The sequence below is a fragment of the Vespa mandarinia genome, unplaced genomic scaffold (assembly GCF_050613455.1).
Source record: "Vespa mandarinia isolate Hongniang unplaced genomic scaffold, ASM5061345v1 scaffold_59, whole genome shotgun sequence".
NCBI classification, from domain to species: Eukaryota; Metazoa; Arthropoda; class Insecta; order Hymenoptera; family Vespidae; genus Vespa; species Vespa mandarinia.
This window is the reverse complement of record NW_028197193.1, coordinates 48,447-71,233: the sequence shown is the minus strand read 5'-3', so window position 1 is coordinate 71,233 and position 22,787 is coordinate 48,447. Positions and strand designations below refer to the sequence as shown.

Here is a 22,787-nt window from a genome sequence, read left to right as displayed (position 1 = left end):
TTGAATCGACGAAGTTGTAAAAGCAAATATATACAACACATATAGTAAATATTTTTTTGGCTTACCTCTAAAACGTTTACACCAAAAATCCTGTTGATATATATCGAATCTAGAAGAAAAACACAAAAAAGAAAAAGCGGAAAGAAATGTGATATTCTTCGAGCACAGTTCCACCTAGTTAATTGTACTATGTGGCGGCAAGTGTCGAAAACGATAGCCAATAATTGTCAAATAATTATTGGCAACTAAGGTAGATGTGGTAACTTATCAGCTGACGCGTTTTGTCGTTCGCGAGGTGTCTGGTGATATGCTCACGTGCTACCTGCTACCCGGATCGATGTCTCTGCGACCAGCAACCGCGTGCTGCTGCTCTGATTGCGTTCTGCTTTTTTATTCTCTGCGCTTGACCGTACCATCCGCAAATTCTGCAGTGCGACCCCCCAAAGAGACTGCTCGCACACTCTCTCGCATCGATCTCTCGCGAACCTGCTTTCACCAGACCACCAACCGCCCGCTACTGCAAACTGCTTACAGCCCTGCTTACTCGGCTTACAGCTTACTCTCAGCTACCCCATCATCGGCTACACTCGCCATGCCACTCCTTTCCACCGCCTGTGGCACCATAAAATTATAACTTAGTTATACCGAGATAATATGATACATCCATGACAGGATTTTAACGTTTCATAAAGAAATAACTCTTGAACAGTTAAGCAACATATTGTTTTTAACTTAATATTAAAAACTTAATATAAAAGTAAGTTTTTTTTTTCTTTTCCTTTTTTCTTCGTTTTTTTTTCTCTTTTCTTTTCTTTTCTTTTTTTTCCCTTTTTCTATTAACCCATTTGTGGACGGTATGGTCATAAAGCTACGTTTCTCCTGGATCTTACGATCCTTTAGGACAATAAATTATCTATCAATGTTTACTGCAAAAAGAACACTTTTTTAACAATCAAGTGTTTGCTTTATTTCTATGGGAACACCAAAATAATGTATTATTGTGTTGTACCATACATCAAAATATTATTCTTACATCCACAAAGAGTTAAGTAGCAATACAATACTACAGGTTATTACTAAAGTCATGTTCAATAAGATTTATCCAATATTTTTCGAACTAATCGTATTCTGATTACAATATAAATTGTAAATACACTATATCTTTACAATAACTACAATATCTATAAACTGTAAACTCCTACAGTAGTACTTTCATTTTGTTTACACAAATATTTTGCACAGATGAAACATTCATGTACAAAATGTTAAAATTTCAACAATCAAATCATAAAATACACGTACGTAATAATTTTGTAATACTCCTTTAAAAATATAGCAAATTAAATTAATTTTGTTTAAAAAAGGCTCATTGAACTATTATAACCAGTTCAGTTAAACTGTAAATTTCAAAATTTGTATACACATACTAGAAGTTATTATAACGTTACTAACATTTAAATTTTGCCGAAAAGTGTAATCATCTATGTCTTTTTACGCTTTATTTTTATCTGGCAAATTTACATTAATAAACCTATATTATTACAGAAACGCATATCTTATTTCTAAAATATATATTGTAAAAAAAATTTTTTATTCGATCAATACGAGATTTTTACTTTGAAGATATTGAAAAATGAAAAATCAAAGATGTTTTGTGATGTAATATTAATTACGTATAAAATTTAGTCAATTGTGTGGTATCTTACATTACCTGTTAATTACCATTATACATTAACACCATTACTATTTCCAGGAATATTATTAGTCCACTTTTTGCCCACTGTGGGCAATTTTATAATTATAATAAAAAGTAATATCTCAATATAACTTAGAAGTATTTTGTAGAAGTTACTATTAATTGCATTGTATTGAAGAAAAAAAAAAAAAAAAGACATGTAAATATGCCAATAGTGCAATTGGAAAAAAAAAAATAGAAAAAAAAAAAACTTCTAATAGTTGATACATCTTTTGGATCAATTTATAATCTATCGATATAACAAGTGGAAATAGTCTATTTTAAAAATTGATGATTTTAGAAACATTACATTGAATACTATCTTAAGACTTTTTTTTTCTTTTCTTTTTTTTTTTTTTTTTTTTTTTTTTTTTAAGCTTTCAAAATATCAATTTGTTGTCAAATAATCAACATTGTTAAAACAATATTATATGTACATACACTAATCGACAATGAACATGTCCATCCGCTATGTACAAAAGAAATCGAATGAATCGAAGATATCATTCAATGCTTATACATCGAGGAGGTACAGGTTTATCATCATTGAGTGTATTTGATGATCATTAGAATTGGTTTGGAAAGACCTGTACAATATAGTGGTGTTTTACTACTCTTTCTGTAGATCCTTTCTCTCTCCCCTATCCCCTTTTATGCATTTATATATCTATAATACGCGTACGCGCACACGTGCATGACTACAAACGAACGAGAGATTATTTTTTTGCAATTTAAAAGAAATACTATAACGAAATTACTCATTTTAGTTCTCTCTCAAACCTGATTATGAAATGCTAATGTAAACTATTAGTAGTGACTCTATTATTAATAAACACAGGTTACTATTCATAAACGTTTAGTGATAGGTGATATTTCCTATAGAATGTAGTACAAGTGCCATCAAATACAATATAATTTTGATGATAATTATAAGATATACAGTAAATTGCAATTAATAAGTCTCTTTACAAAGGAAAATTACAAGATTTCTCTCCTTTCAAACATACAAAAGTATTTCATTAAACAATAATGCTTAATGGAGTAAAAATCAAATAAAACATGTAACTAAGAATTTTGTAAAGTTAGACTCATAGCATAAAAGTAATACAATAAACTTGATTTTACTTTTTTTCTACAAAAAAACCGCAGAACAATACGTTGTCAGAATTAATGTATAAATATAAATGACACTCTGAATGAAAATATGTTACAGAGGTGCTGTAGGTATAGAGTAATAGAATACCTTTTTCAATCTCTTCTCAAGACAGATAATATGGTGGATCGGAGGATGTGGATCTTTTTGCTTGTACTCATGCCCTGTTATTCCAGTATCTGCAAAACCCCATAATATTACTGTTAGCATATCGTATTCAATTTTTCACATTCAATTTTATCATTATCAAAATTATCAAAATTATCATTAACATTTGAAGGAGTGTGCGTGTGCGTGATCTGCTCCAATAACTGTACTAATAATCTTTCTTGTCATTTATTATCAAATAATAAAGCAAACAATTTTGCACATTTAAAATAAAAATAAAATAATAGGCAATATAAAGAAAAATTTCAATTAACCACATTTATGTTTGTGTTATTCGTTGCATCAAGAAATATGCATACGTATAAAATATATATTTATTATCCAGAAAACAATATTTGAATTAAAATTTATTTATTTTCATAGAGCTTACCTTATCTTGATTTGGAACGGCTGTCTTTCTGCCTTTCTTGAGACTTGCTGCGAGAGCGAGACTTTCCACGGGAGCTTTTACTGTCGGAACGAGAACGACTACGACTCCGACTATAGGAACGTCTACGATCTCTATCACGACTACGAGATCTACTGCGTGATCGTGTACGAGAACGTCTGCGATCTCTGCTACGACTACGTGACCTAAATATAAAAAATTCAGTTTACAAATATTACTAAATAGAAGAATTTCACTTAACAAATTATTACATGATTCTCAATCAAAACTTTTGTCCTTTAAAAAAAATTAACATCACCTTCCACGTCTGCGACTTCCACGACTTCTATGAGGCGAGGTAGGTCGTCCATATCGTGCCATTTGAACTCTAAGTTCCCTACCATCAAGTAATCTACCATCCATAGCGTCCAATGCATCCTCTGCGTCGCGCTTGTCATAGAATCTGTAAAAAATATAAACCAAATAAATTAATTTGATGTATATATAGAAAAAATAATATTTTCATTGGTACAACCAAGAAAATAATTGTTTCAAAAGTTCCATTTCTTCTAATTCGATAAAGAATAAATATTACATATGTATGTGTATGTATATATATATATACATATATATATACATATAACCTACTTTAATTTTCTATGGTACAAAATATATCATAAATAAGAACATCTTTATTATCATAATCGACTCATAATAATCTATACGAATTTGTAACTTTTGTAACAGATCATAACAAAGGAATCGCGTCTTAGAAATATGTTACTATCCACCATGAAAACATATTTTCGTTAGAATGAAGATGAATACATCCGGCCTTCCTTCCCATATTTGAAACATTATCACTTGCCAAAGCGGAAAGACGGCGCCATAATGTCGTGCATGAAAAATCTTACGAAAAGTTTAGAAATTGTACAAATTATTACATTGAATTACTATGTTTATGAATTATGATTCTTTAGGATGACGTCATAAAAATGCCATTGCCTGCTTATAAGAGATAGGTACTATCTCGGATAACGTAATATCCATAAATTGATATTCTTTTAAATAGCAAAATGTTGAAAAGGAAATAATGTACATACCTTACAAAAGCGAAACCACGACTTTCACGGGTAAAACGATCTCGTGGTATATAGATATCACCAACCTCACCGCATCTTTCGAATACACGCCTGAGATCTTCTGGCGTCGTTCTATACGTAAGATTATCAACTTTTAAAGACACCATGCCGTCGATACGCGGCGGTGGTCTACCGTAACTCATATTCGCGATGTTTATTCCTCTATTCTATCACAATTTAATTATTTCTATATTCTGAACAAACTTTACTACGAAAGAACTCGCGAGAGTACTGCACGCTACAAGAGAAAATGGCGAATGGAAGCCACGACGGAAGAGCCATGAAGGTGAACGCGCGAAGCATCACGGGAAATACACGAAAGTATGGAGAAAACTACGTGAATCAATTGACTAATTTTAAATATTATTCGATGCATTTATGAAGAAAAAATATTTTATAAATAAATATGTGCAGAACCATAAAAGATATTCTTTATTTTTTCGCAATTTTCTCTTTCTCTCTAAAAATATATAGATATATATAGGTATCACATATATATATGTATATATATATGTATGTATATATATATATATATATATATATATATGCATGCATATTTACCGTCGGTAAATTACTCGGGAAGATATGAAATTTTATTAATATTTATCGTATCCTTGTTATGCGCTCTTAAAATGTACAATCTTTATCGATAAAGAAGTAATTGAGAATTATTAGATGCAATTACAAATTTCCTATTTGCCAAATTTTATCATATATGCATGTAATTAAAACTTTTGCGAATGTAATAAACATTATAAAATTGTAATGATGGAGGACAAGTCTTTGCGAGATGCTTCAATTATGTACGATAAACAATTCATTGAAAATATGAAAATAGCTAAATATTTCTTAAAACAATTACGTGACAAAGAAGGTTAGTATTGATAATAAAAATTCTTCGTTTATTAATTTTTTGAAATACAATAAAAAATTATTCCATATTTTAGAGATTCAACTAGCTACGAAATGGCTTATCCGTGTTAATAATATCAAGTCATCATCCTTACAAGTAAAAAGAGATCGTAATGCTTTCTTGTGTTATTTGCTCAAAGTTTTAAGAGAAGCAATCTTAAAACATCGTCGTGAATACGAATCTAATACCATTTTCAATTCTGAGAATACTTTAGACCTATATCATTTTTCTGTATGTTCCACGATACAATAGGATATATTAATAGGGTATATTAAAAGATCTATCGTATTAATTCGATTATAGAATCAAAATTCAAAAGTATCTGTAAAAGGACTATCGCAAAATGCTCCGCAAACTTCAAATATTCCTTATCATTCGAAATGGTCGAAAAATCATCGTACATATGTCGCTGTAAAACCATTACCCGGAAGAGGGGCATTAATATATATGGCTGTATCTAAAAGATCAGGACTTGAAAATTGGGATTTGGGTAGTATTAATAAATATACGCAATAATTGACAATGATATATTTCTTTTTGAATTTCAATTGAAACACAACTATCAAGATTATAAATAAAATAGATCTTTAGAAAATTCCTGTCTTTACGTTTTGAGGTTTGGATATATAAAGTTTTTTTTTTTTTTATTTTTTATAAAGACACTGTAAACGCATTATTTCTTTTTTTTTATTTAAATTTTAATGAAGCTGTATTTATGGTATCACAACAATGCCCTTGTACGAGATGCCCTCTCGGTAATGTAACATCGTTTTAAATTCAACCTTTCCGATCTATTTTATATGATAACCACCATCGTGTTTCATTTGTGAAAAAAAGAAACGACGATTTTGAATCATATCGATCATGGAAAGGACAAATGTATGTATATAAATATACATTTTCACTGTTTTGTCATACATTTCTAATATGGACTCTGCTTATACATTCATACAAAATCGAATGCAGAAAGAACAAACAACATAATACGTACGTAGCTTCGCTTTACACGTTAAATTATTATAATTAGGCGATTTGTAGTTCGACTGGAAATAATAATTATGATTATTAGTCACTCTTTGATAATGATGCAATTTAATAATGCATTACATAATAATGATTATAAGAAGGGCGTGCTCGAATTTGGATATTTCAATTAAAAAGATTTCTCAAAATAGCGTATATAACGTATAACAAATCACATAGCAGCCCAATAAATAGGATTATAAATCTTATAACAGAGTTATCTTTTGTTACTACAATAAGGAGGGGGGTGGGGAGAGAGAGAGAGAGAGAGAGAGAGAGAGAGAGAGAGAGAGAGAGAGAGAGAGAGAAAAGATAGAAAACCAGAGAGAGATAGCGAGAGAAAGATAAATGAGGAGAGGTAAATGAGAAAAAGAAACGGGAAAAGAAATTGCAAATAGGAGGTAGAAGAAATAAACCGAGCAGTCGACCATAAAGGGCGGATTTGAAAAAAATGTTTGATCTGTATAGTTGAGACAATTGTACAGTTCGATGCTTCGTCTTATGCTGCAAGAGGGCACAGTTTAAGTAGGATGCATTGTACCATACAAACTGTCACTTACATTATTACTATTCAACAATTCAAAATACTTATAATAATACACACAACCTTGAATAATCTCAACAGCTGCTGGCCTTTAGCCTGAATTAACTTATCGCGTAAATCGTGGATAGAAAAGTAAATTTTCGCTATTACTATTTTGCATATACCGCCACGCACGGTGATATGTCATGATGTGCTTCGCTGAAATAAGTTAGTATTCAATCGATCAAAGCTTCATAACGCTGTGGTTTCTTTAATGATTCGTATATAAAATATGCCAGGGCACTCATAGTCATCAGTCACTAAAATCAGAATAAAGTGAATACACCGTAAGGTGTATCGCACTTTTCCATCACTATTACTTTTATACATATTATTTTCTTTCTGTACTTCGCATTTACATATCCATCACATAATTTTCATGATTTTTAATTTCCCTTATTATTCATTATAATATTATGTTCTATATAAAAATAATACTCAGTCGATTAGTTCAGATTAATACTCATGTACAATGGGAAAGGGGTTTTGGCGTTTCGAATGCTTCTAATGCGAATAATTATACTTATGAATTAAATTAGATGTGTGTAGACATGACTTAAAATTTCTACTAAAGACGAAACAAAAACATGCAGATGGACGGAAGAGTGCTATGTGATTAGCAAAAAGTATCTCGGTAATATTTTAATCGTTACGCAAAAACCCCTTTTCGATAAGTATACAATTATTTTTTTAGAGGCTCTCGTATACACATATTCATTATAGATATCCCTTAACCGAGACCATTCAGGCACTCCAGCAACTATATCGTATCAATATTTATCGATGTAGATCAAATTAAAAATTAAAAACGAACGTGCATGAATAATCTTGGCTCGTTCTTCGTAAACATTTTTCCTTTTATCATATTGTTTCAAATAGCAATAGTCAACAATGTAACATTTCTTTTGGAGAAAATACGCACGTGCGTATCATGTTATTCGTGTAAATATGCCATCGCTATAAATGGATATAAATAGAAGGTCTAGGTGTGAGAAGGCACCTAAAGCACTGACCATCTGCATAACTGTACATCATAGATTACTTGATTTGCGAAAAAAAAAAAAAAGAAAAGGAATGATCATTTGCGCAGTGCCTGATCGTACATATTAACTGTTTAAAAAAAAAAAAAAAAGAAGCTTGTATCTAGTAAAATGTAAGTACAATGTCAAAACAATAAATTAAGAAAATCATTGCCAAATGTCTTATGCAAATATTGATGCAAAACACAGTGAATGCAATAAATTAGTTTAAATAATATTTAGGGAATTCATAAAAATAGGCGTACAAAAACAAGGGGAGAGGAGATTAACTAAATAATCTAATAATTAAGTAAGAATTCTTGTCATAAAGGGTCCTTTTAAGTAATGTTGATTAAAATCTTAAGAACTAAAATCAAAAACTTGCGGAATACTGATATATAAAAATATCTATAAGAAGCCTCAGCATTATCATCTTTAAAACCAACCATTCGAATCTATGGTGGTCCACAACTAAGTCTTAATCAAGACAACTATTAATAAGATTTAATGAATTTATCGATTATATAATAGCAATACTTCATTCTTCGATCATGATAATTATAAAAAATATTTTCTAGTTTCGGGATTAGTAGAGAGCTCCAATCTATTCTAGTTACCGACCTACGTGATCGTAATAGTAAAAAAAATATGATTATTACTTTTTGAACGAGTTACTCTGAGCCGAACGTAACTGAGAAATGCCTAACAGTTTAACTGTTTATTCTTCTATCGTATAATCCATAAATAAATCGTTTCTTGTAAAATATGATACAGTTAAAATGTTATAGTACACCATCCTGCCGACTTTATTATTTAGTAACATTTTGAAAAATGCTACTTAGAATCTTAGCCAATATATATTCCAATTCTTGATCTTTATCAACTTTACTTTTCACATAAATATGAAAACAAGAAGTTGACACGTATCTTTTAACGCATTTGTTTTAACAAATTTATGTATATTAAGTAAATATTTTGTATATAATAAAAATAAATAATTAGTATATGTATATGTATATATATATATATATATATATATATATATATATATATATTCTAATTATTAGTATACATATATATAATAATTATTAGTATGCATATATATATATATGTATACTAATTTATTATATATAATTATTATTATATATAATAAAAATCGTGTAAAATATTCTTACAATGTATTTGTTTATAATTGTAATAAATGTTACAATAATTGATAAAAATGAATTTTAAGAATTAACTGGAGAAGAATTTTTAAGCAAATGTATAATATATGCACAAAAGATATAATAATATCTTCGTTTGAAAGATACGTGACTCCCTTGATAGTTTTCAAGAAAAGGATATTAAATATGATAAAAATGAAAAGTGAAAAAAAAAGAAGAAGAAGAAGAAAAAAAGAAAACATACTTCAAAAAGAGATTCTATGATCTAAGATTCTGATCACTTGGAAAAAATTCTTATTAGTATTTATATCTATTCCTCCGATACTCGCACTACTTGTGCTTTATTATTTACTATTTGACAGTACTACACAAATTGTATTCTTTGACATGCCCTTTCATTAGTTATTCTAAAAATTGACACAAATTGTTTTAAGATGTAAATTTCTTGTACCTGTGTTTATATTGTTAAGGGCATGTTTTATATCTTTTGATGTATTGGATTTTTATTTATGTAGCACTGTCCTTTACTATTGTATCGGTCTTACATATTCGTATTTATACGTTAATATAGAATATATTTGTAATACGCTTACGCGTTTATAAGGCTCCTTTGATAATTACTAAACCTAATTGCTCCACATACTATTATAGCGATCTCTTACTCTGTCATAAGTTTGTTAAGAATTATTGCTGATTGAAAAAAAGCTCGCAAAAAGAAATATAAAAGTGTATATGTGTGACTTTATGTAGTATGAGAAATAACATGTTAATTTTTGTTGTATTCTCTTACCTATATTCTATGTTACACGGACTAAATCTATTTTTGGCAAAGTTGTTTAGGTATACGATGTCAAGTATAACAATATATAAGTAGATGCATTGGCCATAATATTATGCTCTATTAAAAACAGCTTAATATCTGTTGCTAATACCTTATCTGTACAATCTTGCAAAAAGTAGATCGGCAATAACTCTTAAAAAATAGAAAGAGCAAATAATTAAAATAAACCATACCACAAACATCTCTATCATACTATAAAACTGCTTATGTTCTTTTATTTATTAAGAAAAAACAATTAAAAAATTTTAAAAAAGAAAATAAAAAAGAATAAAAAAAGAAGAAAAAAAAAGAAGAAGAAGAAAAATAAAAAGAGAAAAACTGCAAACGCAAATTATCAAGATCTATTAAGCTTTACAAATACAGCCATACTAGCAGTGGAGCAATAGAATTTATTCTTAATTTTCGACATATAAACGAATGCTATTCATATATTATTTCGCGAAGATTTTGAACATTTTCGATCAATGTCGAGAAAAAGAGAGCGTGTCAACAGGTAATGTTATTGTAAGACAACAATCTATACCGCATCCATAGGATGTTCTTATTGCTTTTAGAGTCTTAGCTTATATGGTCGTGTACTATTTTCTTTGTTAAGTACAAATTGATTCAACTGTGTACTGTGGCAGTTGAGAAGCGTTTTGACATAGGAAGTAAAAACGAGGAAGTAAACTATTAATAGCATTTACGTCGGCAGTATCGTGTTTGCATAAATCTTCTGCATGTAACTTCTTTATACTTGTCAATTAAAGAAGATATAAGAGAATAGAAAATATAAGTCTCTATGAGAAACATAGAACGCGTAATATTTGACACGATACTGGCATGTAATTTCATGAATTTAAATACCCGAATGAACGTTTCCCTTTTACGTACTATTTGTTTCTTTTTTCTAATTCTGTTTTAAATAGGACATACTTATACATTACTAAAGCATATTAAAAAATACAATTTTATACACTAGTAAAATTCAACGGGGCTGTTCATAAAAAGCTTACTGTAATATAAAACAACGAGAGTATTATGGTTATTATGTCATTTGCAACCAAAAGCCCGTGGAACAAAACGCTAAGATCTTTTTATTAATTAGTTTCTTCAAACATATTCATTTGAAACTACTTGCACAGTAATTTAGCACCGTTTAATACTATTTTACTGGCAATCGAGTTCTATTCTTGCTTTTAAAACAGACAACGATTAGCTTTATGTACGCAAAAGTACATGCACATCGAAAGAACAATTTATGCACATATGTACAATGATCACCCGTCGCTCTCCAGTCGAAAGCATAGAAAATTTTGTATAAAAATATTCATATTCAAATACATATATGTATGTATGTATATATATATGTACATTTTGAGTAATCATTTAATTAATACTGTGTGCTTAATATCATTATACCTTTACACGCTCTGTACCACGGGCCTAATAGCTCAAAAAAATACCTCAACTGTATATCATCTCAATTTTTCGAGACATAAAGAGCGAAGAGATGAGGGAATAGCTAAAAAAAATAGCTATAATAATTAAATATGTTGACAGATAAGGCGTAAAATTTTTACGCCTCATGTACCACTGGGTCGATCATACTGCCTAGAGATTCTTTCTTATGTATACCTAATAACGATGTCTTCAAAAGAAAAAAAAAAAAAAAAGAAAAAAAAATGAAAAAAAAATGAAAAAAAAATGAAAAAAAAAAAAAAAAAAAAAGAAAAAAACTAAAATTTTCTCAATGCGTATCTTCGGCTAATGACGTCGCAACCAGATTTAATGGTACATCCGAAACATTTTCTTCATCTCCATCCTCTATCTCTTCAGTCTTTACCGAAAGACGTTGTTGTTGGTCTTGAGCTTCAGTTTTCACATGCTATATGAACGAAAACAAAGTAACAATCAGTTCGGATAACATTAGCAATATTAATAAACTTCTTATTACACTTACATGCATCATATAACTAGACAAAGGAAGTGAATAATTAAGTTGAGCAGCTGGTGGACCGTGATTGGCAGGTATACGTGGTGGCGTTAATGCTGCCATCATGAGATGAGGTTGAATTTGTCGACGCAAAGCTGCTAGCATATCAGCACTTTCAGAGTCCATTTGCTCAGATTGTGGTGGTATTACCGCCGTATCTCCTTTCTCTGCAATATTATCATTCAGATTAGGAATTTAAAAAAAGGTAACAAAATTGTTTTAAAATAAATAATATAACAAAAATAAACCACGTAAATAGATATATTAAAATATTAATAAGTCTAATAAAAATTAAATAATAAAAGAAATAATAGTAAATTCTCATGCATCTCTATTTATTACTTCTATGTCGTGTTGGTTTTTCGCCTTTAGGTCTGCGTCTACGTGTGTGTATCGTGTCTCTTCGCATAGTAACTGGACGATTAACTCCATGAAGTTTGTAATAAAGTCCACACGCATTACAAACCATTTCACCCTTCATATTTCTTCGCCAGATTGTTGTAGTCATGGTACCACAATTTGTGCAAGACATATCAACTTTTTTTGTGATATTACCGGTTTGCTGATCAAATTGTTGTTTTTGATCTTCAACCTAGCAGATTTATGAGAAATAATAAAATAAATACTTAAATACTTTCATTTTTATAAATAATTAAATGACAACACAATTAAATGACAACACAAAAAGGTTTTCTTTTACTTACTTTTCCTTTCATTTTATGTGACCATGCGGTAAAATCTTGTGCTTGTTCTTCACTAGATTCATGTTGATAATTAGCAGTATCTGGGCTTGTTGGAGCCTTACTCGGATAACTTTGTTTCCTTCGACCTTTCGTTTCTTTTCGTCCAATACTAGCTGGACTGGATGGATTACTGTCCATAGAAGTAATCTATAAAGAATAAAATATATTTGTAAAGAATTTTTAACATAAAATATTATCGACATTTGATATATTACTATGTCATATTGCTAAATTTTAATATACATAAATATCTATAAAGATAACAGTAAATGTTCAGATAAAGCAATGAATAGATGTTATTGTCCAAAGGTTGGAATATACCGTACCATTTCTAAAGTCTATTACAAAGAATTTCTCATTTACCTATTACCCCATGTTCTTACCAGGTTTCTTACCTGCTCTAGCAGGTAAGCCATGAATAGTCCCTAAAAAAGGTCTCTAACATACAAAGACCTTCTTACCTACCATTTTCTGAATCTGTGCATTTTTTACACCAAGCAAACTGCAAGACTTATCAATATAAAATTTGCATAGAGAATATAAAATAAAAACCATAAATGTAGAAAAATAAATAAATAAATAAAAAGAAAAAGAATTATTCTAAATATTTCTACAAACTTTTAAATAAAAACAATAATATTTACTCTAATATGAAGTATTAGAATTAATAGTAGGTATAACATAGAAATAAATATTATTTGATATGCAATTGTACATACCTTGTTTTCTATGCACGGCATAGTGGTACAATTCCCAAGTACAGAAGAATCAGGTAATGAATGCTCGATTGTAGTTCCTTGAGTGTCCCTATAAAATCTTATTTGTGTAGATATTCTATCAGAATCGACAGCAGTAATACCGATTTGTCTATTTTTGATTAAAGATCGAAGCAAATTAGTCGCTTCTCCAGTGAAACCATTATTTAATTTATCTCCTTTTGTTCGTGTTATTTCCAAATTCCTATTACTGTGTTATCAAGAAGAGGAAAAAAAAGAAGTTGAATATAATAAGTAGAAGCTTTTGTTTACATATATTCAATAATGCGAATAGCAAAGTTAGTTCATTTTCATCGATTACTTACTTTGCAAGGGCTTGCCACAGCTTTGTAGTTTCTTGGTCAATATGAGTATCTGAACAATTGCTCTCTGGTGTATCCATCCTATTAACTGGACTATGATCAGGTGTATTTGGTTTGGAATTTTCATAATTATTTTCCAATTTTAATCGTTTATTAATTGTCATATCATAACCATTTTCTTCACCTTCAGTTTCTTGCTCATCCCGATCCTCAATTTCGAGTCTATCTGGATCTGAACTATAAGAACACGTATCATCCTCTGGTTCACATTTAATATTATCATTTTCTAATACTTCATTTGCACGCAGCTCTAATCTGTGTGTTTGCGTTTGAGGTATTATGTTTTGATTAATGCTGGCTGGAGAATTTGGTTCCTCATTAAATAACGTTTTATTTAATTGAATAAAAGATTGTACTGGATTTAATCCTGCTATTTTGGCAGTGGAGAAAGATTTTTTCTGTAAACGTTATATACCAGTTATAGAGTAAATAAATACTTTATATATAGCTCTAAATTATACAATAATTTTAAATTGTACAAATCTTAAATGATCTATAAAACAAAAATAGTAAATAACATTACTATTTTACCTGATTATCATTAGATGATAATTGCTTGGCATAATCCAGGTACTGTTTCAATATGACATCAGATTTATGCGAGACTTCACGAAAATTATGTAGTACATCTAACTTGTATACACATCGGTGACATATGATTGGTGGTAAAGAATCACCGTCTTTTACCTATAACAGTTATATAATCAAAGTTATACTTTTTTAATACTTATGATACAAGGATACACACACACACACACACACACACACACACACACACACATATGCGCAGATAATAATTTATTAATATTGTTAAAGTTACCGGATTATATCTCTTTATATTAATAATATTAAATAGTTCATTGTGTATATGTGTGTTAATTAACATTACAAGTAGATTTAGTTACAATTTAAACAATATACAAAGAAAAACAAGAGACAGCAATATTTTTCAAGAGAGCACAGATGGGAGAAAATAATATTGTATAAAATAAAAAAAATTTCACAAGAAAATGTAGAAAAGTAATGAAGAATTTATAAATTTAGGCTAATTAATAATTAATAATTAATAATTTAGGCTAACTTTTTCAAAATATTGGTTTGGTAAGAATGATATCAATTCTTTAAACAATCATCACCTTTACAATATGTATTATTCATTATATTTTTTAAAGAGCCACGATCTTTGTTTAAAAGATAAAGCTTGTAAAAGCCATACGTCACAACATTTTGTGGAATCCGCGTGTGAAACCTGATAACAGGTCGTCCATATAAGGAGCTCCCCACTCTCAGAGGACTGCATAAGAGTGGAGCGAAGCTTATCAGTGCCATTTTAAATGCTCCCATGAATCGTTACCTTATCTCGCGGTCACATCTCTTGCCAAACTTTCTCTTGCGGCACACACGCGCGCACGGTGTGTGGACGAGGATAGAGACAGCAAGTGAGTAAACGAATGAGAGAGAGTGACAGAGAATATACATACACACAAATATATATCACGCGCATGTACACACACACATATATAGATGGATACATATATAAAAGAAGGAGAAAAGAAAAGAGGGGAAGAAGGGTGATGGCGGCGTATAGGGACAAAGGGGGGAGAGGAGAAAAAGAGAGAGAGAGAGAGCGCACGACAGAAAGAGAGAGAGAGAGAGAGAGAGAGAGAGAGAGAGAGAGAGAGAAAGAGAAGCGGACAACATTATACAAGTGCGGGGTCCACAGATGGTTGTGTTTAATTTATCATGATATCAACACGAGGACTCGATAGAGATGTTACCCAGAACTCACCGTGATTGAGAGACATGTTAATATCTTGTCGGCGAAATTTCGCTGGGCGCCTTCCTCCTCGAATATGGACAATTTGACACCGTCCGACGATAAACAAAGGCGACACAGCTCGTAAAACTTGGGCGGTACATCAAACATAATTGTAAACTCCGACTACGCTGCGCGCCACGTAAAACACGAGTCATCAAGAGGTACACTCTTTCCTCGATCGACGTAGTATCTTTCTCCACTGCCACTACGCGTTTAACACGACAGGGAAGGACACACGATCACTTATCACAGCCACTGCCGCTGCTGCTCATTGTCAGCGGCACAGTACACACAGGCACACAATTATGACTACACGTAGAGAGGATACTACGAGATTGCAGAGAATTTCGTTTAGAATGGAAGGCGCATACACACTAGAATCCCTAGAAACGAAGAAAGTGCCAAATTTAACGAGCAAGTAGCGCCATAACGAATACAAATCGAACGTCGATGAAATTTTTCGAGATAAATCGCTTTCCAGAAGAATTGGAAATTAATCGTTTACGTTTTAAAATAGTTTAGATAAAAATTTGGCATTTTAAATAAAAAATTTACTACTTCCTGTCACATTACAAAGACTACTAGTCCTTCAATAATAAGATCCAATCATATGGAAGTACACTGGAAACTCAATATTGAAAATTTAAAACACTCGCGCTAAATATGACGTTGATCGAACTAAAAATCAATATGGCTACGAACCGCTGAATTTGAATATTTCTAGGATTAATACGATAAATATTATGAAGAAGATAAAGAAGAAAAAGAAAAAGAAAGAATAATAATTATTCTCGAAAATATAAAACATTATATTATTGTACTCGTTAATCGTTTTTCTATTTAATAGCGCCTGCTGATAGAAGATATGTCTTAAAAGTTATTTCATATCTATTTTGTTGATATAATTACACTTTATATATTTATATTGGAACAATGTCGTTTTAAAAAAAGTATGTATTACAAAGTACACGATTTTTTATACCTTTATTTGGAGAAAATATTTGTCGACTCCAAGTATAAAATAGATCTTCAAAGTATGTTAAAAATTGGCTAGATTATTCGAAATTGTGATGCTATGTAATATGATTCAAAATTTCTAGATTACAATCACAACTAGATCTATAAAGACTCTATGAAATAACGGTTATTTTAAGCATATTTACTGAATATAGTCGGACGCCTCATTTGCGACGCCATTCTACGCACTTTATAGCCCTCTGCATACAGTTATTCGATCCAACGGACTCCATCTACCATCTTTAACACTGTTTGGCGTGCTGCGTGACCGGTTCTATTACTGTTTCAAAAGTTTATGTTCATATTTATGAATTCTGTGCCTTTATATTTCACTACAACGCAAGCTTTATCATGAGTACAGATAGCATCGAAAAATTGTATAAAAACTTTGGCATTTTAGCTGATGCCAAAGATAAGTTAGCCGAAGTAAGTATTTATTTGGTTATGAAAAATAATCACGTTTGTATAAGTATAAACTTACAACTTTTAAGGAGCATGGTAGGACTCGAATTTTATGAAATCAAATTACTTCTTATATTTCTCGATGTCTTAATTCTTTATATTGTTTATTTTTTTTTCAAATTCTACGAATTCTTAGACGCAGAAGTTTCATTCTGTATGCTCCTTTTTTGTAGTAACTAATGTTTATCTTTGCGCATTTTTATCAAGTTACAACATTCCCATATGCATTTATTTAAGAATTTTTAATACTTATAAAAAGCTTGGCTACGAAACATTTATTATCTATTTTGATTGTAATATATTTGCATGTGATTAACTTATTACTTTGCTTCTTATCTCTTTATTATTTATATCTTTTATTTTATTATTTTCTATAATAGTTGCATTTAAGAAAGCAACAATCAATCAACCATTCATTTTTTCAGCATGAAAAAGAATACTTAGAAATTTTGACCGCTGTCAAAGGATCATCCAAAGAGAAACGTTTAGCATCTCAATTTATTGCAAGGTTTTTTAAATATTTTCCAAAATTAGCCGATCAAGCAATAGATGCTCATTTAGACTTGTGCGAAGATGAAGATATGGCAGTAAGTAACTATTAATTAATAGATATAAACATTTTATATTGAGTTAAATATAATTATGTATGATTATAATACAGATAAGAAAACAAGCTATAAAAGATTTACCTACTTTGTGTAAGGATAACAAAGAATATACTGCAAAAATTGCTGATATTTTAGCTCAATTATTACAAGCACAAGATCCATCTGAATTAGCAGTTGTACATAACAGTGTTATGTCTCTTTTGAAAAGTGATCCAAAAGGTTGGAATTTAAATATATTATGTATACATACACACACACACACACACACACACGATTTTATTATGTATTAATTATCTATCTTTTACCAAGGTACAATAAGTGGATTCTTTAGTCAAATTATTAATGGAGATGATGGAACAAGAGAAAGGTGTATTAAATTTTTAGCTACAAAGTTGAGAGCAATAGGCCATGATATTATTACTAAAGAACCAGAAGATTTATTAATTGCAGAATGCAAGAAAGTCCTACAAGTAGGTTTCTCTATTGTTTATAATCATTCATGATATTTCTTTATTTTATATTTATTATCGTTTAAATAATCTTTATAGGATGTAACAGCCGACGAGTTCCATAGTATCATGGAAGTTCTTAGCTGGACTAGATTAGGCTCTACTATTACTGGTCAGCAAGAATTAATTGACATCACGGTAGAACAAGCTGAACTTTCTGTGCCATTTAAGCATACAAATATTGAACAATGGAGCCGACTGATACAATGTATCAAACATGCTCTTCCATTCTTTAGTGTAAGGATATAATATTTAAACATTAAAGTATTTTAAAGTGGTATTGCAAAATTAATATGTGAGCTGTTAGATATAATAAGTAATTGATTTTTTGTTTTTCCTTTTTTATAGTCTCAGATTGATTCATCAAGATTTGTTTCATACATCTGTGTTCAAGTTTTACCACATTTATCATTAATTAATGCATCTGATGGAAGGGATAGTCAGTTGGAATTGTTAAAACTTCTTGCAGAGTTAACTGTATTTTGTGGAACAATTGAAAAACCAGAAGAAAAAGTACAACAATTATATAACACACTAATTGTATGTAAAATTACTGCGTTTATTCTTTTCTTACAATTTTTTGACTGTTGTAATCTTAATTTTTTTTTTTTTTTTTTTTTTTCCTCATTAGACGTATATGCCTCTTCCGCCAGCTACAGAGATAACAGATGTCCCAAAGTTACAATTTAGTCATGTGGAATGTTTAATGTATGCTTTTCACAAACTATGTAAGCAAACACCTGAATTTTTGGTAAAAGATCCAGAACAACTTAAAGAATTCAGACTTAGGTTGCAATATTTTGCTCGGGGGATTCAAGGGTATATAAAAAAATTGCGTGAAGCAATTAGTGGCAAGTCTGAAGAAGAATTAAATTCAGAAGAGAACCAATTAAAAGTAGTAGCATTGAAAACGACAAACAACATCAATACTTTAATTAAAGATCTATTTCATTCGCCACCCAGTTTTAAAAGCATTATACATCTATCTTGGAAAACATCAATGAATGATAAAAAGGTAACTATATCGCAAATGGAAAGTTATATATTTCGTGTTATGAAAGTATATATAATCTCTACATATAAATGTATACTCATATGTTCAAAATTTTGTTGTATATTAGAGTGAAAAAAATTCTTCAAGTCAAAAAAGACATACTCCTATTACATTTGGAAATGATAGTAGTTCCAGTAAACGGAATAAAGATGAAAAAAGTAATAAAAGAGAAATATATACACCTCCAAGCGGGAAATACAGTTCAAATATATCCTCGAATTATGGTATGTACTTCAATTGTCTTTATAACTAATTTGTGACTTTACTTATATCGATTAATTGTTCACTATTTTTTATTTAGGAAGCCGTGGTAGATTTAGAGGTAACAGGTCTGGTGGACGAGGTGGCTACAGGCCAAGAGGGCGTAGTACTTGGAGAAAAAGTTTTTACTAAATATCAGATAGTATGAAAAAGGGAGACATTTAAAACCGTGTAATCATAGAGAGTGATTCAGTCAGACCTGAAAAATATATGTGTACAGAAAAGTATCTAGAAGTGTATTATCAACAGAATGTGGTGTTAACGAATGTGACGGAACGAGTAAAACATTCTGTGTTCCTTAAATGTGTGAAGAGTGTTTATGTGAATGTCTCAATTACATAAAAACCTTATGAAAACAGACAAGAGAACACAAATGTTTTCAAAGTGCAGAACAAAATATGAATACTATTGGAATGATTATTAAAAAACCAACAGAAAAACTTTATTTGATATAAAATATGATACCCACGATAATTATACATTCATGATTACTCTGCTAACACCAAACAAAATACAAGTAAATACTTCAATTTGATAACATCTATATATAAATGATATATAATGGAAGCCAGTTTAAATGTGTACAGTACATGTACACATAAATAATATGGCTATAAGATGAAATCATATAAAAGAAATGAAAAACACGAATATGATGGAGTTTAACTAAGAAGAAAGATACTTCTGTTTCTTAGTGAAATAAAAAAATAATGTCAAAGATACATTTTTCTATTGAAAATTAAAATAACATAATTATTATATAAATGTGCTTGATAACTATTATGCACAAGAAGAATAAGTTCCACAAAATTGTAATATTCTCATCGAATCAAGAAAGTCATAGTGTTTGTGCAGTGTCAGCAGATATATTAGAAGAAAGAGAATATTACTCTTTCTAAAAAATATGTAATATCAAATTATTAGCAGTCGTAACATTTCTCTGTCTTATCTTAAGTAAATTTTGTATCTTGTGCCCTACCCTGTGAATTTATTTGTTGGCAGGAATAAGATGCAGCTCATGTTGAGGAAACAGCTGTTAATGAGAGACAAAAAAATATTTAAAAAAAGAAAAAAAAGGAAAAAAAAAAAAAAAAATACAAAAGACGTGATCAAAAAAACAAAAGATACTATGATCATTATACTGATTTATATAAGCTTCAAAGCTTATAACTTTCCAATATAATTTTTCTATTATTTCTATCCATTATTTTAATACTTCATATATTTAAGACAAATTATTTAATATTTCGAAGGATCTTCTATAAGATCCCCGAGTAAATAAAAATTTCATGTGTGTTAAGTAAAAAGTATATAGATACTAAAGTTTCTTTGATCATGATCTTATAAAATTTATTTAAAATATTTTCTATTTTACAGAAGCTGTACAAGAGTGGAAGCTGAAGGGAAAAAAAATTTATGTAAAAAATAATCGTTTCATTTTACAGATATCTGATGAGGACATCAAAAAGAAGTTTCCAGATGTTTGTAATATTATAGATAACGTTTTTTATTGCAGGAGGTGTTCTAAAATTTGTATGTATTGTATTGTACTTTGATTATAGCTGCTCATAAGGTGAGTTTTAGGTACTCCTCCTTCCTTGTCCTTAATTGAATTCATTAATTCATTTTTTGTAATTCTGCAATATAATCTTATTAATATAATAAATAATGTTATACTCTATACGCTATATGTTGTTCTTTATATCCATTATAATACGATTAGAAGGATGTTCTTTATGTCCATGATTGAAAAAATATATAAAGAAAATATATAATACGCATTTATAAAAGAAAACATATTTAATTACTATGTATAAAGTAGGATTTTATACGAATATTTAATATAATACAGATGCTTTTAAGGATTTACATTATATTTATATCTTAAAATAAATTGTTTGATGCTATCATATCATCTATCGTTTTACACATAATACGATCACTTTGACTACATGTATCCATATTTTGTTGCTCGGCACCTAAAGTATCAATGGATTCCATTGCATCAATGTTAATTGCAAGCTTGGAATCTAGTTCAGAAGTATCTGGAAGCATTTGTAAAGCATGCTGTAGTATCTGTTGAACCTGAAATAAAATTAATAAATTTCACAATATTATTACTGTATATGTAATAAATTTTAATTTTGATATCAATCTCTTACCTTCTCAAGGTGCTTTTGAAATCTTAATGCCGTTTCTATACGTTGTCTACGTTGTAATTCCATCATAACTCTTAATGTTTCTCTTGCCTGATGTGGTCTAAATTCATTTAAGAGATGATGAATATGTATAAATAATAAACTTAAATCTTCTACCTAAAAAATATATTAGATTATTTTAAGTACATTAAAACTAATAAAAAGTTAAAAAAGAATGTTGATTTATTATTATCAATTTTGTAAGTGCATACTTTTTCAGCACGTCTTGGACTATCAGGACATTGCACTAATAGATCTATTAAATCTAAAAAGTTTACTAGTAAAGAATGATTAAGTTTTTTTAATTCACGTCGTCGATCAAAGTGTTGAGGATATAATCTTTTGATCCCTTGAGCTTCTAAGGGTCTGATGATACTATCATCGGCATTAAATACATTGCCAAACATTGAATAAGTATCATGAATTGGAGGTGGAGGCTTGGGTGCTCTTCCACGACGAACATTTTCATCTGTATATAAATTGATATATTGCAATGGTGGTAAGGGCAATGAACTAACTTGCATTGCCTCTGGTGCTGCCATTTTATAATTATATCAATACCATAGATTTTTACAAAGAGTAATATTTTTATAATGTAGTATTCTTATCTGAAACAAAGTAACGATGAGGTTAGAATAACGTATCGCTTTAATTTATCTTGGATACCTTTATATCTGGAACATACTTGTTTGTTTTGTAACAGAATATAATTCTTTGGCTTATTTATAAATATATATGTATATATATATATATACATATGTATATATATATATATATACATATATATATATACTTTTATTAACTAACAGCTCTATTCTCTATTTGATAATTTTCCTTCGTTCGACAAAACACAACGAGATGAACGTATCGGTATTTGAGTTTACAAAAAAGAT

The 22,787-nt window shown here is 29.7% G+C and overlaps 5 protein-coding genes across 8 annotated transcripts; 2 read left to right on the top strand and 3 right to left on the bottom strand.

The window, feature by feature from the left end:
- Window positions 1-149: 149 nt before the first annotated feature.
- SC35 (SR family splicing factor SC35) lies at window positions 150-4,846 on the bottom strand. 2 transcript variants are annotated; one of them, XR_004839261.2, is made up of 5 exons: window positions 4,527-4,846; window positions 3,743-3,886; window positions 3,427-3,629; window positions 2,979-3,067; window positions 150-612 (listed from the first exon to the last, which is right to left on the bottom strand). XR_004839261.2 is itself a non-coding variant. In XM_035874967.2 (4 exons), exons 1-3 carry the CDS (start codon window positions 4,706-4,708, stop codon window positions 3,428-3,430), a joined length of 528 nt encoding a protein of 175 aa, XP_035730860.1. In that variant the 5' UTR covers window positions 4,709-4,846; the 3' UTR covers window positions 1,475-3,067; window position 3,427. The 2 variants fall into 2 exon arrangements, 1 of the variants encoding a protein (XP_035730860.1); XM_035874967.2 differs by lacking the exon at window positions 150-612 and having other exon boundaries at window positions 1,475-3,067.
- Window positions 4,847-5,157: 311 nt separating this feature from the next.
- On the top strand, window positions 5,158-6,724 carry LOC118445453 (uncharacterized). The gene is made up of 3 exons (XM_035874970.2): window positions 5,158-5,439; window positions 5,513-5,709; window positions 5,782-6,724. Exons 1-3 carry the CDS (start codon window positions 5,331-5,333, stop codon window positions 5,992-5,994), a joined length of 519 nt encoding a protein of 172 aa, XP_035730863.2. The 5' UTR covers window positions 5,158-5,330; the 3' UTR covers window positions 5,995-6,724.
- Window positions 6,725-10,402: 3,678 nt separating this feature from the next.
- LOC118445436 (uncharacterized) lies at window positions 10,403-16,301 on the bottom strand. Its single transcript, XM_035874922.2, has 8 exons — window positions 15,756-16,301; window positions 14,498-14,653; window positions 13,910-14,364; window positions 13,548-13,794; window positions 12,790-12,975; window positions 12,428-12,677; window positions 12,053-12,252; window positions 10,403-11,977 (listed from the first exon to the last, which is right to left on the bottom strand). Exons 1-8 carry the CDS (start codon window positions 15,891-15,893, stop codon window positions 11,840-11,842), a joined length of 1,770 nt encoding a protein of 589 aa, XP_035730815.1. The 5' UTR covers window positions 15,894-16,301; the 3' UTR covers window positions 10,403-11,839.
- A 526-nt stretch (window positions 16,302-16,827) lies between these two features.
- cass (apoptosis inhibitor cassowary) lies at window positions 16,828-20,819 on the top strand. The gene is made up of 9 exons (XM_035874923.2): window positions 16,828-17,228; window positions 17,690-17,851; window positions 17,926-18,091; window positions 18,182-18,342; window positions 18,421-18,618; window positions 18,730-18,921; window positions 19,013-19,396; window positions 19,503-19,659; window positions 19,737-20,819. The coding sequence occupies exons 1-9, from the start codon at window positions 17,154-17,156 to the stop codon at window positions 19,826-19,828; spliced, it is 1,587 nt and encodes a 528-aa protein (XP_035730816.1). The 5' UTR covers window positions 16,828-17,153; the 3' UTR covers window positions 19,829-20,819.
- A 217-nt stretch (window positions 20,820-21,036) lies between these two features.
- On the bottom strand, window positions 21,037-22,777 carry MED7 (mediator complex subunit 7). Of its 3 annotated transcripts, XM_085664466.1 has the most exons (5): window positions 22,580-22,777; window positions 22,107-22,502; window positions 21,859-22,011; window positions 21,567-21,781; window positions 21,037-21,333 (listed from the first exon to the last, which is right to left on the bottom strand). In XM_085664466.1, exons 2-4 carry the CDS (start codon window positions 22,434-22,436, stop codon window positions 21,581-21,583), a joined length of 684 nt encoding a protein of 227 aa, XP_085520592.1. In that variant the 5' UTR covers window positions 22,437-22,502; window positions 22,580-22,777; the 3' UTR covers window positions 21,037-21,333; window positions 21,567-21,580. The 3 variants fall into 3 exon arrangements, with proteins under 3 accessions (XP_085520592.1, XP_035730855.1, XP_035730854.1); XM_035874962.2 differs by lacking the exon at window positions 21,037-21,333 and having other exon boundaries at window positions 21,473-21,781; window positions 22,561-22,777; XM_035874961.2 differs by lacking the exon at window positions 21,037-21,333 and having other exon boundaries at window positions 21,482-21,781; window positions 22,580-22,776.
- Between the last annotated feature and the right edge of the window lie 10 nt (window positions 22,778-22,787).

What these genes read in the sequence shown, in the direction of transcription:
- cass (XM_035874923.2), top strand. Translation starts at nt 17,154, where the DNA reads ATGAGTACAGATAGCATCGAAAAATTGTATAAAAACTTTGGCATTTTA. An exon ending in CCAAAGATAAGTTAGCCGAA is followed by an intron (nt 17,229 to 17,689) that starts GTAAGTATTTAT and finishes TCATTTTTTCAG; the next exon opens with CATGAAAAAGAATACTTAGA. An exon ending in TTTGAAAAGTGATCCAAAAG is followed by an intron (nt 18,092 to 18,181) that starts GTTGGAATTTAA and finishes TCTTTTACCAAG; the next exon opens with GTACAATAAGTGGATTCTTT.
- SC35 (XM_035874967.2), bottom strand. Translation starts at nt 4,708, where the DNA reads ATGAGTTACGGTAGACCACCGCCGCGTATCGACGGCATGGTGTCTTTA. An exon ending in CGTGGTTTCGCTTTTGTAAG is followed by an intron (nt 3,887 to 4,526) that starts GTATGTACATTA and finishes TATTTTTTACAG; the next exon opens with ATTCTATGACAAGCGCGACG. An exon ending in GGAAGTCGCAGACGTGGAAG is followed by an intron (nt 3,630 to 3,742) that starts GTGATGTTAATT and finishes TTTTATATTTAG; the next exon opens with GTCACGTAGTCGTAGCAGAG.
- MED7 (XM_085664466.1), bottom strand. Translation starts at nt 22,436, where the DNA reads ATGGCAGCACCAGAGGCAATGCAAGTTAGTTCATTGCCCTTACCACCA. An exon ending in GTCCAAGACGTGCTGAAAAA is followed by an intron (nt 22,012 to 22,106) that starts GTATGCACTTAC and finishes TATATTTTTTAG; the next exon opens with GTAGAAGATTTAAGTTTATT. An exon ending in TTCAAAAGCACCTTGAGAAG is followed by an intron (nt 21,782 to 21,858) that starts GTAAGAGATTGA and finishes ATTTTATTTCAG; the next exon opens with GTTCAACAGATACTACAGCA.
- LOC118445453 (XM_035874970.2), top strand. Translation starts at nt 5,331, where the DNA reads ATGATGGAGGACAAGTCTTTGCGAGATGCTTCAATTATGTACGATAAA. An exon ending in ACAATTACGTGACAAAGAAG is followed by an intron (nt 5,440 to 5,512) that starts GTTAGTATTGAT and finishes TCCATATTTTAG; the next exon opens with AGATTCAACTAGCTACGAAA. An exon ending in TAGACCTATATCATTTTTCT is followed by an intron (nt 5,710 to 5,781) that starts GTATGTTCCACG and finishes ATTCGATTATAG; the next exon opens with AATCAAAATTCAAAAGTATC.
- LOC118445436 (XM_035874922.2), bottom strand. Translation starts at nt 15,893, where the DNA reads ATGTTTGATGTACCGCCCAAGTTTTACGAGCTGTGTCGCCTTTGTTTA. An exon ending in TATCATCTAATGATAATCAG is followed by an intron (nt 14,365 to 14,497) that starts GTAAAATAGTAA and finishes TAACGTTTACAG; the next exon opens with AAAAAATCTTTCTCCACTGC. An exon ending in CACATAAAATGAAAGGAAAA is followed by an intron (nt 12,678 to 12,789) that starts GTAAGTAAAAGA and finishes TAAATCTGCTAG; the next exon opens with GTTGAAGATCAAAAACAACA.